This window comes from Enhydra lutris, unplaced genomic scaffold (assembly GCF_002288905.1).
Source record: "Enhydra lutris kenyoni isolate GAN:26980312 unplaced genomic scaffold, ASM228890v2 scaffoldscaffold24, whole genome shotgun sequence".
Lineage (NCBI taxonomy): Eukaryota > Metazoa > Chordata > Mammalia > Carnivora > Mustelidae > Enhydra > Enhydra lutris.
In genome coordinates, this window is record NW_019154108.1 from 5,231,843 (window position 1) to 5,246,531 (window position 14,689).

The following is a 14,689-nucleotide window of genomic DNA, read 5'->3' on the forward strand; positions in this document are numbered from 1 at the left end:
CTTAAAACATGCATGAAGACAATCAAATTCCCCAACTCTGGGTTAAATTCACGCTTGACTGTGAAATAGCACAAATCCATTTGAGGCTTTACTACCAGCAGTAATCAACCCGGTGAATAACTGCAGAATGCCTCATGCATCATACAGCACTAAAAACTTCTGATGACAACACTGAGTTATCTTTTTTTTGTTTTTAAGACTTTATTTATTTATTTGACAGACAGAGATCATAAGTAGGCAGAGAGGCAGGCAGAGGGAGGAAAGGAAGAAGGCTCCCCGCTGAGCAGAGAGCCCGATGCAGGGCTCGATCCCAGGACCCTGAGATCATGACCTGAGTTGAAGGCAGAGGCTTTAACCCACTGAGCCACCAGGCGCCCCAACACTGAGTTATCTTAAAAGTACTTGGGAAATGTACTATTTTAAAGGAGGCCAAAGGAAAAAAATTAATTTTATAGTCAATGTGTCAGGCACTAAACTAGACACTGAGATTGCAAAAAGAATATTTAGATCTTCTGAGAAGCACAAAGTCTACTGGAAAAGACAAAAGTAGAAAAATATAATCATTTATAATATAAGCGGGTAGAAAAGAACAGTTTCCTGGAAAAGCAAGAGTATTTCTAGAAAGAATTGATACCTGTGCTGGGGTAGTTTCCCTGCTATCAGAGAGAAGTGCAGGCAGGGCTAACCTTTCGGGCAGTGGGGATGTTTACAAAGGCACAGATGGAATCTTCCCGTGGGCTGAGGCTGGAAGGGAGAAAAGACTAGTGGAAGATAAGATCCAGACTGGAAATAACCTGCCCTGAATTGATGATGAACTTGGATGCTTTCTAGAATACAAAAAGCTGCAGCCACTGAAGGTTTTTAAGGAGTTACTTAAAAAAAAGTTGGGAGTTTTGAAAGGTAAGTCTGGAACAATGTAGAAGATAAGAGTAATGTGGGAAATAACAAAAGAGATTAAAAAAAAAAAAACCTTTACAAAAGTTATTTTTTCTGACAAAATTAATTATGCCTGTTTTTTGGAGTTCAGGTTTTTATATATGACATTACAAAAAAAGTGATACATATTTGTAGTTTAGCGCCTTAATTCGCAGTATCATTCACAATTCTCAGAGAGACCTGTCACAGGCCTACAGCTGGCGCGCGAGCAGCACAGCCCGGCTGCCTTACCTGTCACGTTACCAGTAACAGAGAGGCTGGTCACCGCAGCGCTGGTCAGCGGGAGGACTGGATTGACGGTGAGCGTCGTCGCCGCGCTGCTCGTCACAAGGCTTGGTGTGGTTGCCACCTAGAGGTCAGAAATGGAAATATGCAAAAGCATTTTAAAAAAATCAAGAAAATGTATACCAATACTGAAGATATTTTGCCTGTAACAATTTTTAAATTCCAGATACAAAAGAATTAAAAGGGCCTAAGAGGGAATAATTTTATAATCATCTTTTGATCTTGGAATTGAGAAAATAGACATGTTCAAAGGCTGCTATTAGAAGTTGGTTTTCTTTCTGATAGGAGAAATGGCTCTGCCCAGGTTTTAAAAAGAAATAATTAAAAAATTCCTAAATTTCAATGATGGCGAGTCAGAATTACTCCAAGTAAGTAAAAAAAATTATACTAATTATCAACTTAATCTACACAAGAAAACTATTCAACAGGATCAGAGAATCAGGGAATCTTGGATTGCTTTTACTTTTGGTCAGGTGGAGACAAGACTGTCTTGTTTTTGTTTTTAATGAAATGATATTATGGAAAGAATGTGAAGCAAATTTTTTAAAAGCTTACAGTTTCTTTTTGAAATAACATAAAATACTTCTACAGTTTTGTAAGAAACACTGTCTTCCTTTCAGTAACAAATAAATCCAAAACACAAAATAGCCACCTACATAAAACAGAACCGTATCTAAAGACTGTCTTTTTCATAACTAATATGTCAGGAACTTCATAATTAAAGCCCAACCATTCAACAACCACAGTGTTCCCTTAACAACCAGTACGCGCTCTTAATGATTGACTTTAGTTTAAAAAGCATCCCAGTTTTCGAGCGATATTCAAATATAATAAAAACAAATTAATAAGGGAAGATCAGAAATGCAAACCCAACAATCTACTTCTCATCTGTGGAATCCTAGTTGGAAATATGGAGTCACATTTGCCATCATCCTTAAGATCAAGGGAGTACATGACCGCTGCATGTCCCCCCAGTCTAGAATACTCTTCCAAAGCAATGAGTTCAAGTTACTCAACGAAGTCAGCAATGAACAGTCCCACATATGTTTGAGAGTGAAGACGTGAGATGGTTGAATTCATACCAGTTCACAGCTAAAGGTTATATGGGAATTTACTGTCACCTCCTCATGTAAGTTTAATAAACTGGGTTTTAAAACCCAACATGAATATAGGGGCACCTGTGTGGCTTAGCCGGTTAAGCATCCCACTCTTGATTTCGGCTCAGGGCAGTGAGACTGAGCCCTGCGTTGGATCCGTGATGAGTGGGGAGTCTGCTTGAGAACCCCCCCACCTACCCCCCTCAAAACAAAACAAAGGAACAACAACAAAACCCCAAAATCCAACATGAAGAAAAAGCAAATGAAGAGCAAATCTGCTCCCACAGTTCCAGAGTAACCTAATAAACTACATCAGAGAAGAGAATAATGAAGCAAACCACCATGAAACAGGAAAGAATTAAAATTGCTCACTTTAAAAAAGAAAGATCACTAAGTTCTTGGCTTAATGACAACATGAGATTTAATTACTTTAGTACCAATTTAATTTTTTTTAAACCTCAGTTTTGTTTTGTTTTTCCAGATTTTATTTAGTTATTTGTCAGAGAGAGAGAGAGAGAGAGAGAACACAAGAATGGGGAGAAGCAGGCTCCCCGCTGAGCAGGGAGTCTGATGTGGGACTTGATTATGACCTGAGCCGAAGGCAGACGCTTAACCAACTGAGCCACCCAGGTGTCCCACTTAATAACATTTAAAATATAAATTTACATACACTTACTCAACATGAACATATATACACAATAAATTACTGTTAGGAAGTAAGTCAATTTCATAGATCATTTGTAAAACTATAGAAATCTGTTCTTGGGCTTGCGTCCTCTACTTTTTATCCTTACCAGTGAGGTCGGACTGGGGAAGATTGCTTTGATAGGTGAACTGCTGGTTCCGCCACTGCTTGGTGGGTTGATTCTTTTTTCTTTCTGACGGCGGTTACAAAACCAAACACGGATCACTTCCTTTTCCATACTGAGCTGATCAGCAATCATGGTGATCTCTTCCGAGGTAGGCTTTTGATTCTAAAGGGGAAAAAAAAAATCATCTTTTGGAATACCTTTTTATTATTTTAATTAAAAAATATTTTTTGTGGGGGGGGATAGCTTTTTAAATTACTGACACAAATAAACTAAAGGGGAGGAACAAATCAGAGAATGAAGCTGGGTGCCTATGACCATATTGGCCGGCTTTTAACGAAGAACTTCTACAGATAAACATTCTAATGAACACATATTTATTAAACTTATTCATATTAACTAAGAGTAAGTTATTCTTTTTTTTTTTTTTTTTTTTTAAGATTTTATTTATCAGAGAGAGAGAAAGAGAGAGAACACAAGCAGGGGAGCGACAGGCCGAGAGAAAAGCAGGCTCCCCACCGAGTAAGGAGCCCAACACGGGGCTCGATCCCAGGACCCTGAGATCATGACCTGAGCCAAAGGCAGATGCTTAACCAGTTGAGCCACCCAGGGGCCCCAAGTTATTCTTGAATATTTGTTTTTTTTTTCTTAAGGGCTATTAATCTTGAATACAATTATCAACTTTATTCAATTTATCATCAATACAACTTCGTTATCTTGGTAGGAACTGAAGAGCTTCTCAGTGCTCACTCTCACGGAGTGAGGCGCCTTCATCGGGACAGCGAGGCCACAGTAAGCCTCCCGGGCGGGAAGGGTGGGCTTCACAGATGAAGGGACTTCAGCCTAAGAAACCCAGTAACTTGACCAGTCACACGGTTAATAGAAGTGGTCGAATCGATAAAGATTCCTGACTCAGTGCTCCCCCTGCCTTTTCTACATTAGGGAAGTCAAAATTTGCCGGGAAGCTCGGACTGCGATACTCCCCGGGGCAGTAACAAACAAACAAACAAACAGGCCAACCCACTGTTGGCGATCCAAGGCCCGTCGCCTGCCAGTACCACACGACTATTCCAGGCGCCCAGACACTAGAATTTAGTCACACCAAACCATCCGTGTGTCGCCGGATCTACCTTGAGGTATTCCCTCCCTGGATGCCTTTGCTTGTGCATTTCCTCTGCTTCCAGTGCTTCCCCCCACTCTCCCGGGGCAGCTGCTGCCTGTCCCACTGGGGCTCACATGGCTTGAGCCTGGGCTCTTCTGCACCCTGCACACCGGTTCTGTTTCCCATGTTCAGTAACTGGCTTTGCCCACTGTTCTCCACTAGGTTACGGGACAGAGGCCGGCAAGTCCGTCTTTTGTCACCTACAGCACCGAACATTACACAGACAATCATATGTACGAGAGAAGTAAAAACCTAACCTCCAAGAAACTCTTCTCTAAGGCCACACGGATGTTGGTCTCTATGCTGGTGCGTTTCTTCCTCCTGCGGTTCAAGCCTTCCATTCCCAGCCCTGGAGAATTCAGGGCACTTGGGCTGGAGAGACCTGAATCAGATGAGAGGTTCTCTGTAAGAAAGAAGAAAACACAGAAGTCAAGTTAGTGGAGCGTGATTCATGCACGTGATACATATATTAAGGACAACAAAACTGACCAAAATATGTTAAGTTAAAAGCAAGCACGGGAAGGTTTTCATAACCTACATTAAAACATCATTCTCTACCATAGATCTTTCTAAGTAAAGTTTAAACAAGGTTCGGGCACTTAATAGTCTAATGGCCCTGGTCATGTCACAGACATCTCTGCGTTTCTTTGCACTGGATGGAAAATGAGATGTTCTCACCTGTGGAATTCAGTAAGATTGCTCATGCTGAGGCCTCCCCCAGAGCTATGGAAGCAGACCGTCGTCCCAGGGTGGCTATGACAGGTCTGTCTTTTCCAAAGACCTGACTTCTGTTCATATCTACAGTGAGAACCACGGTCTAGAAGATCTCTGTGGTTCCTTACGCCTCTCAGAGCCTATGATTCTGTGACTCAAAATCCAAATTTTCCAAGAGGAAATCTCAGTACAAAAGACCGAAGTTAAAACCAGCAGTGCAACTTTTTCTCTATGAAATATTACTAACAAAAGCAGAAATATGATCAATAGTAAGTTTACAATGATTCATCAAGGATGAACCTATACATCTGTTTTTCAAGTGTATCTAAACACACAGGACTTCTTATCCTCTTCCTTCAATTATCCCTAACTCTGGTTCAAATATAAGAAATATTCCAACAATGAACAAATCGTTGTCTTATACAGTCACTCACCTGCATCATTTAGCCACTTCTCCAAGAGTGGCTTTAGCTTGCACATGTTCTTAAAGCTGAGGTTCAAGGCTTCAAAGCGAGAAATGGTCGTTTGGCTGAAGTCATTTCCATACAGTTTACCCATAGCAAGCCCAACATCGCCCTGCACGGTAATACAGAGAAGGAGGGGGAGAGGAAGAGAAGAGATTTGTCTCACTAGTGCCCAACGTCCTCACTCAAGGGTGCTGCCCCAGAAACTGTTCTAAAGACTCAACAATCATTCCATTTACCGGGTCCCACAAACACATCCAACCTTGAGCCGAGCACAGCATTCAACGAGGACTGTTACTAGGCCTTAATTATGACAAAATTCGTAAGTCCCATTTTCTCTCTGTTTTGAGTCTCTTCTTGCTATCTCATGTAACCATCAAGCCATCAAATATTTCTAAGTTTCAAAAGACGGTGCTGATATCCTAACCAGCCCCTTCACTGATGCGACCACAATGATTTAAATAATCCTTAAAACCAGTTACCTGTATGTCCTATAGAGTTAATAGATGTAAATGCTTAACTTCAGGTACTTCTGAACTAGCCAAACTTCCTATAAATCACTTTAAAATTTAAGAAATAAGGCCTCACTCTCCCCGCACCTTCCTCCTGCCCCCCGTAAAGTATTTCTGGAAGCAGTGAAAAAAAAATCTATTTTCCACCCTTAGTTTGGATTTCAAAGTTGGTTACAAAAACAGGTATCCTAAAAGACTACTTTTGTAACCATTATAGAGACAGAAATTCACAGTAGAGAGGTTTGACCCACTTAGTTAAACCTTCATGGGCACTGGAAACTTGGTAACCTTATAGCAATAGAACAATGATCCCCTGAATATATTACAAAAGATGTCTTTCTTTATAAGCCTATAACCTTTGAAATGTATACAGTGCTTTTCTTCCAGCTGAATCTCTCTTGTTAAAGCTGAAAAAAGCCGTTATCTTAGTAGTTATTTTATATACAGGTAATAGAAACTCATGGAGTTTAAATGATTCATGCTCTCATTTCAATTAGTTTAGCAGCAGGACAGAAAGGCAACATTTCTAGTCCTGAGTACTACACAGCCATTCCACCATGCAACAGTCAGCTCCCAACAACTGCAACAACGCTTATTTTGAACTGAGATTATCCTAGTCCTTGGACACCACCCAGCCCTCCCAATCCAATACTACATCATTTATTAGCACCTGCATCTAGGTGGTAGTTAAGGAAAGGAAAAAAACCTTTTTTTCCCCCAAAGATTTTATTTATTTACTTGACACAGAGAGGGAACACAAGCAGGGGGAGTGGGAGAGGGCGAGCAGCAGACTTCCCACCGAGCAGGGAGCTCGATGCGGGACTCGATCCCAGGACCCTGAGATCATGACCTGAGCCGAAGGCAGACACTTCGCTGACTGCGCCATCCAGGGGACCCCCCCAAAAAACAAACATTCTTAAGAAAACTCCATTTTCTTACTGGTGCGCAACTTCTGATAAAAAGTTTAACAAAGGTATAGGTTTAAATGTTCAAACCAGGGGTGCCTGGGTGGCTCAGTGGGTTAAAGCCTCTGCCTTCGGCTCAGGTCATGATCCCAGGGTCCTGGGATGGAGCCCCACATTGGGCTCTCTGCCCAGCAGGGAGCCTGCTTCCTCCTCTCTCTCTCTCTGCCTGCCTCAGACTTTTCCCCTGCAACCTTTACTCAGAGCACTAAGGCCTAGAACCAGATATCCCACAGATAAAACCCTCACTATAATTACAGTATTCCCAAACATAATCTTTTAAACTCTCACCTTTTATTGGTCTAATTATGACTTCAGAGGCCCGTGTTCTGAGAGACATCTTAAAGATTTTAACCTAACATTAAAGATTAAAGATTTTAACCTAACATTAAATCATGAATTTATACTGACTATATGATTAGCAGTCTAAATCTATAAATGCAGAAAATGGCTAAGAACAAGTTCCAATCTAAAACTAGGCGACAACGAGGCCGGGGAACCTTCTGTACCTCGGAAGCTTATCCGGACGCGGAAAGCACAGACCCGGACCCAGCTGGGGAGATCAGTCCAAGTTCGGGGCGGTGGGGGAGCGTCCTACCTGAGTGAATCCAAGTTTGATTCGTCTTTGTTTGAAGGTCTTGGCAAACTGCTCAAGCTCCTCAAGGTCACTGGGCTCCTCCAGGCTGGGAGTATCGATTCGCTTTGGTGTCGACTGGCTCTGCGGGAGTGTCTGGATCGGGGTGGCCGCTATCGTGCGCGTCGGGGTTGCTGGCTGTTCCAGGGACGGAAGGACACAAGAACAAGTGCACACAATGATCCACTGGGATGTGTCACACGCGAACGACTTAAGGAGCAGCAACCTTTATAAGAACTACATGGACCATGTGACCCGCAGAAGGCACAGCGTACTGGCGCCCGGCGAGGAGGGCAGAGTGCCAGACCGTGTGCGCCACGGTTACGCTTACAGTTAGACACGTCCAGTCCAGGAGAAAAAATTAACTACTCAAAAATGAAACCCATTATACTCGGGTTTTCAAATATATGTGTGCATAAGATACTTGTGTTCAGAGCATACATAACAAATCAGACTATTTTAAAGAATCTCTTCGTCAATATGCCACTTAAGGTTAAGTTTCAAAAGAGCAGGGACCACACCCGTTTTGTTCATCACTAGCACATCTCCAACTTACGACAGAGTGTTATAAAAACAGTTTAAGGGGAGAGTAAATCATCTACAGTTTCAATGACTTAGCTTCTTTTTTGTCTATCTTTTTGTAGACCTACACTTCTTTCCTTTTTTATGCTGCTTTTCATTTGTTGCACTATGTTTATTTAACCTCTACATGTATCTCACACAATTTCTAAGTAATTTTCATATCTTCAATAACAAGTCCTGCATCTCACACATCAGAGTAACTTTTATATTATTAAGACACTGGAAGGGTCCACAGGGCACAAAGTCAAACAGTAAACTTTTGTTTTTACTCAGGTATGACTGACGTAAAAAAAGGTGCATACATTTAATGTGTGCATCTTGAGGAGTCAGAAGATAAGGACACATTCGTGATTGGATACTGTCACCATACACAATGCCCTAAACCTACTCATTACCTCTACCAGGTTCTTCCCTGCCTTGGATCTACTTTCTTAACTCTAGAGATTTTAGAGAGAGAGAGGGAGGGAACACAAGCAGGGGGAGCAGCAGAGGAAGAAGCAGGCTTCCCACTGAGCAGGGAGCCCGATGCAGGACTCGATCCCAGGACCCTGGGATCATGAAGTGAGCCAAAGTCAGATGCTTAATGACTGAGCCACCAAGGGGCCCCTACATTCTTAACTTTAACTGTAATTATAATATATATAATTTTATACTCTGTTTCATAATTATCATTTTCAAAGGCTGACTGAGGAGATATTATCTTAACTAACTTAACAATTTCTTCATTGCTAGATACTTTTTTCATTTATGTTTTCGTTAAGATAGTTAACACATAATGAAAAACCTTGTACATATGATTCTTTTTCCCACCTTCGTAACTAGTTGAGATAAATTCAGAAGTGATTTTTCTATACCTGGATAAAGGGCACACCATAAATAATTCCATGGCTTTTGATACACATCATGTTGGTTCTCACTAAAAAATGCTAGTTTCTTCCACATGATTGTGGTAGCAGTTTTTAAAGAGGTATTGCTAATTAAAGGAGTATATGGTACTTCAATATTGCCTTAATTTGAATTTCTTATTACTCAGAAATTTTCCCACGTGTCAATTATTACCTGTATTTCTTTATCAATCAATTTAGATCCATAGCCATGTGTCCATTAATGGTCTCTTTATTCTAATCCCTGTGGAGCTCACCAGATGTTAGAGATTAAATCTTTATTTGTTGTATTAGTACAAATAGATTTCACAATCTGTTTTTTTCCTTTTCTTTCTCAGTGTACATAGGTTTTAAACTGTCATTTGGGTGAACTTTTTTTTCTTTCTGATATTTTATTGCTTCAAATCTGAGAAAGCTTTCTCTTATTTCTAACTCAGATAAAATTCCTGTAACAGTCTGTTGGCTTCCTCTGTTCTTAAATATTTATTTAAATCTATCTAGAGTTTATCTGAAGACATGAAGGTATACTCTTTCTTCTTTTGAAGAAAATACTAGATTTCCTTATCACACAAACATGAGGCTACTCTGTTTGCTCCAAGCCTGGCTGGCACCTGCCGGTGTGGGTGTTCGATGGCGGAAGGGGCTGCCCAGCCGCGGACTCGAGCCTTCCTGGGAAGTAGCCCAGCTGAGGGTGTCCGGGCCGGCGCGACAGGCAGAGCCTGCGGCTCTGAGTTTTCTCGTAATTTAAATGTGTCCTACACCCCAGACTTCAACCTGGAGAGTGATGTGCTCTTTCCAACCGAACCAGCCGGCCCAGAAACCACGCGTTAGACACGACCCAGGCCTGCAACTGGAGTAAGCTCGTCTCTATCATCCTGTCTCGGTGAGGACAACCAAGCTCCTCTCCCTCAGATGCTGCTGACGCGGAGGGTCGTTCACCCTGACCGTGCGGGAGGAGCCCAACCCCGCACCAACCAAGTTAGAATCCTGCAGCTGCGCACGCCCCAGGGACCCTGGCTGCCGGGCAGAGGTGAGTCTCGGCTATCAAAGTGTGACTTCATCTCCAGGCTTGAAGAAGCCCAGTTCTCCAATGAGAAAGAACTAAAAGTAGCGTGGGTACCTTTCGGTGGGGTGGTTACTGATAAGTTACCCCAACTCCAGAAATCTCAGGCTGGACCGGGCCGGAGCTAGCAACGGCAGAGGAGAAGTCAGCCGCACAGGGGTCAGGATGAAGCCACACCAGCCCTGCCCCGTGAGCTGAGCGTGGAGGCCGGGAAAGAACTGCTGGTACAGGCTTTTCTCCAAACTCCAACCTGCTTTTTATATGCAGCATAGTCACATTGAAATGCAACTTTAAAAGTGTCAGTTTGATGCTCTGGCAACTGTATATAGACACAGAACTGCTGCGACATTAAGATATAGAACATTCTACCCCCACAAAAGTTCCTTTGTGCTCTTTGCCACCAATCTCCACCCTTAGCCCCCAGCCCCTGGCAAGCACTGACAGGATTTCTGTCCCTACAGTTTTGCCTTCTAAGACACCACGCGCACTGAATCGTACAGTCTGCTGCCCTTCGTGCTGGGCTTCCTCCACGTAACACGATGCTTCCAAAATGTACACACGTTGGTGAGTGTTTCACACGTCTATTTCTTTCTATCGCCGAGCAGCATTCCATCATATGGTTATGCCAAAAATGATGTTACCTAGTCACCGGCTGCTGGACATTTAGGTTGTTTCCAGGTTGGGATGATGACGAATAAAACTGCTCTGGACATTTATATACAGGTCTTGGCACGGACATATGCTTTCATTTCTCGGACCAGAATTGCTGGGCCATAAGGTACCCGCATATTTAACTCTGTAAGAAACTGCCGAACTGTTCTCCAGAGCATGTGCTCCAACTTGCAGCCCCACCAACAACATGTGAAAGAACCTAGTTGCTTTACACTTGGTGTTGTCACAGCCTTTTTAATTTTGCCCATTCTAGTGCGTGTGTCGTGATAGTTATCTGCATTTCCCTGATGACTAATGATTTTGAGCATCTTTTTATATGGTTACTGGGCATTCGCATACCTTCTTCTTTGGTGAAGTATTTTCAAATATTTTGCACATACCCCCCTTTTTAAATATTACTGAGTTGTATGAATTTGTTTTAAATTCTGAGCACAAGTCTTATCAAATATAAATTTGAAGAATATTTTCTTCCAGTCTGTGCCTTTTTTAATTCTTTTAACAAAGAATTTTCATTTTTATAAATTAATCATTTTCTTTTATGATTACTGCTTCTTTTGTCCTATTCTTAAAAAAAAAAGATTTATTTATTTTAGAGAGAGAGAGCACACATGCAAGAGCCAGAGGAGGGGCAGAGAAAGAGGGAAAGGGTAAGAAGCAGACTCCTACTGAGCATGAAGTCCAAAGTGGGGCTTGACCCACCACCCTGAGAGCATAACCCGAGCTGAAATCAAGAGTCAGATGCTCAACTGACTGAGCTACCCAGATACCCCTTTCTGTGTCCTATTTAAGAAATCATTACCTTGGGGTGCCTGGGGGGCCCAGTTGGTTAAGTATCTACCTTCCACTCTGGTCAGGATCCCAGGGTCCTAGGACAGAGCCGGGCATCAGACTCTCTGCTCAGCAGAGTCTGTTTTTCCCTTTCCCTCTGCACACCCCTCATCATTCTCTCTCTTACTTTCTTTCTTAGATAAATAAAATCTTAAAAAAGAAGAAGAAGAAGAAGAAGAAGGAGGAGGAGGAGGAGGAGGAGGAGGAAGAGGAGGAGGAGGAGGAGGAGGAGAGGGAGAAGAGAGAAGTCATTTTCTTTCCAAGGACACAAAGATTTTTCCTTAAGTTTTCTTTTTTTTTTTTTTTAAGATTTTATTTATTTATCAGAGAGAGAGAGGGAGAGAGAACGAGCACAGGCAGACAGAATGGCAGGCAGAGGCAGAGGGAGAAGCAGGCTCCCTGCAGAGCAAGGAGCCCGATGTGGAACTTGATCCCAGGACGCTGGGATCATGACCTGAGCCGAAGGCAGCTGCTTAACCAACTGAGCCACCCAGGTGTCCCTTCCTTAAGTTTTCTTCTGGAAGGTTAGGTCCACAACCCATTTCAAATAAATCATTGTAAATTGTGTAAAATAGAATCAAGATTCTTTCTGGGGCGGGGGGTGTCTATGGATAACCAAAGGCTTTCCTTTTCTCACTGAAATCCTTTGGCATCTTTGTGGAAATCAGTTGGCCACAGATGTGTAGGTCTCCCTACCCTTGTATTCTGTTTCATTTCTATCCGCGTGCCGTTATCATCCTATCTTCGTTACACAGCTTTATAACATTTCTTGACATTAGGTAGTCTTTCAACTTTTTTACTTTTCAAAATTGTTTGATTACTCTAGGTCCTCCACAATTCCATATAAATGGTAGAAACACCATGCCAATTTCTATTTTAAAAAGCCTGTTGGGTACTGATTGGAATTGTGTTGAATCTATAGATGAATTTGGAAAAGAATTCACATTTTAGCAATGTAAGTCTTCTGACTCATGAACATATCATATCTGTCCATTTATTTAGGTCTTCTCTAATTTCACTTCTCTAATTTCAGCAATATTTTGTAGTTTTCAATATGTAAGTCCTACAGATGACTTGTTAAATTTACCCATAAATACTGTAAGTATTTTTCCTCTTAATTTCAACTTCCAAACAATCCTTGCTAATACTGACTGATTACAAGAATCTAGTCCTACATTCTTGCTAAACTCACTTATTAATTCCAATAGCCTTTTGTAGATTCCTTAGGATTTCCTATATTGACCATCATGTCATCTACCAATTAAGAAGGGTCTACATCTTCCTTTCTAATCTGTATGTCCTTTATTCCTTTTTCATGTGTTATTGCACTGCTAGGCCCTACAGTACCATGCTGAGTAAGTGCTGACAGTGGACATCCTTGCCTTATTCCTGATTTTAATGGGAAGTATGATGTGAGGTCTGTTTGTTTTCGGTAGATGCTTTTTACTGGGTTTGAAAACTACTCCTAGTTTGCAAGAGTTTTTTTTAAAACATAAACAGATGTTGAATTTTGTCAAATGTGGCAATGTGCTTTGAAGACTATAGACAAAGAGAATCAGAGCCGGAAGAGAGACTCAAGATCAGTCAGTTCAACCTCAACTACAGAAGAAGAAATGATGGTCCACAGAGTAAATTGACATGCTCAGACTCACAGGTGGTTAAGAAGCAAATGATGTATTAAATCTCAAGATGCTTACACATTAACTCTAGTAAAAATGAGCCAAAGCAACATCTTAGAGCCAAAAGGAAAGAGAACAGAGATCAGAACTTCTTTGCAATTTCTGAGAAAGTGCAAAGGACAATGATGTGTTTTAACTGAGGCACTAGGTTTCTAATGCAAGTGGAAATCTCTACAGCCAACTGAGGGGAGGGGTCAAGGAAGACGAGATGATGCTCGAATAGCCAGAACTCACTGCTCAACTGTCACTAACAAAGTTATTCTTTATAAACATATGAGCAAACAGGAGCTCCCTGAAGACGGTCAAAGACGACATCAGTTCGGTGGCATTGCTTTATCAAGCTGGTAAGTTCTTTTTTGAATCTTTGATCACTTTGTGAAAACTATCTGGATTATTTTTATCAGGGTATGATGGGGTTTTGCTGTGTTTTATGATTTAACCAAGTCCAGGCATTCGTCAAAACATCAGGGTAAGAGAAAACAACCATCCCTGGGAGAAAACTGACCTGGGAGGTGAGGGTGATGCTTGGCTGCGACTGTAGGAGGTTGGCTTGGCTTTGCTGAGGTAGTTGCGTTAAAAGATTTTGCGCTTGCAGGAGACCTATAAAACACAAACATGTCGTGTCAGAAACACTACAGATTGCTTTGAACATATGGCAAAACAGAGAGTAAGAAAGTGAAGTGAAAATTTCCAACTGATCTCTTGATAGTTTTATCAGTCTAAAAACTCTTAATGTCTTATTTGCCTAAAATTCAATCTTGTTAAATACAAGTTGGGCAGGAAGACAGGGACCATTAAAGTAAAGGTGACGCATGTGTTTGATACTGGCTCTGAGGGGCTCTCTGGTCGGCGAATCCTTTATGTTAGTTAAGGAATGGATGAAAATGAACAAGTACTTACTCTAAATGGAAGCAGCCTGAAACTCTAAAAAGAGCTCACCTTCTTAACCCAGACTGCATTAGAAACTGCCAGCAGATGCTGGACCAGAGGACTGTCTGGTTCATGGAGGGAGCAGACTGTCTATTAAGTGGGACAGGTATTTACACAATGGAAGATTTTAGAATGAATCACCAAGATGAAGAAGGCTAAAGGGCAGAAATAACGAGGCATTGGTAGAGACGCACTTATGTTTCTTGGGGTGAAGACATGATACCCTGAAATCTCTCTACACTGACTCCAGTAACCAATCTTACAAACATGACTGAACTCAACTGTTTGATACAGAAATGACAAAACAACATTTGGTATTAAAAGGCCTCAAACTTTTTTTTATAACTCAAAGACCTGCAACTTCTAATATAATAAATACCCTTGTCCTTCTCAAACTTTAAAACAAATGATTGTTAAAAGCATATGCTTTTAATGCTCAGCCCACATGTTGTAATACATTCTCAAGAAAAACTATC

The 14,689-nt window shown here is 41.5% G+C and overlaps 1 protein-coding gene across 3 annotated transcripts in view; it reads right to left on the reverse strand.

The window, feature by feature from the left end:
• LOC111150678 (POU class 2 homeobox 1) overlaps positions 1 to 14,689 on the reverse strand; it is a 199,318-nt gene that overhangs the window by 16,733 nt on the left and 167,896 nt on the right. For 2 of the 3 annotated variants that reach the window (XM_022508217.1, XM_022508219.1), the window contains exons 8-13: positions 13,789 to 13,883; positions 7,540 to 7,713; positions 5,438 to 5,579; positions 4,547 to 4,692; positions 3,113 to 3,292; positions 1,180 to 1,285 (exon numbers count right to left, since the gene is read on the reverse strand). In XM_022508217.1, coding sequence (XP_022363925.1) covers positions 1,180 to 1,285; positions 3,113 to 3,292; positions 4,547 to 4,692; positions 5,438 to 5,579; positions 7,540 to 7,713; positions 13,789 to 13,883 — 843 coding nt within the window. Of the gene's footprint in view, positions 1 to 1,167; positions 1,286 to 3,112; positions 3,293 to 4,546; positions 4,693 to 5,437; positions 5,580 to 7,539; positions 7,714 to 13,788; positions 13,884 to 14,689 lie in introns of all 3 variants that reach the window. The other variant, XM_022508218.1, reaches the window with a different exon arrangement.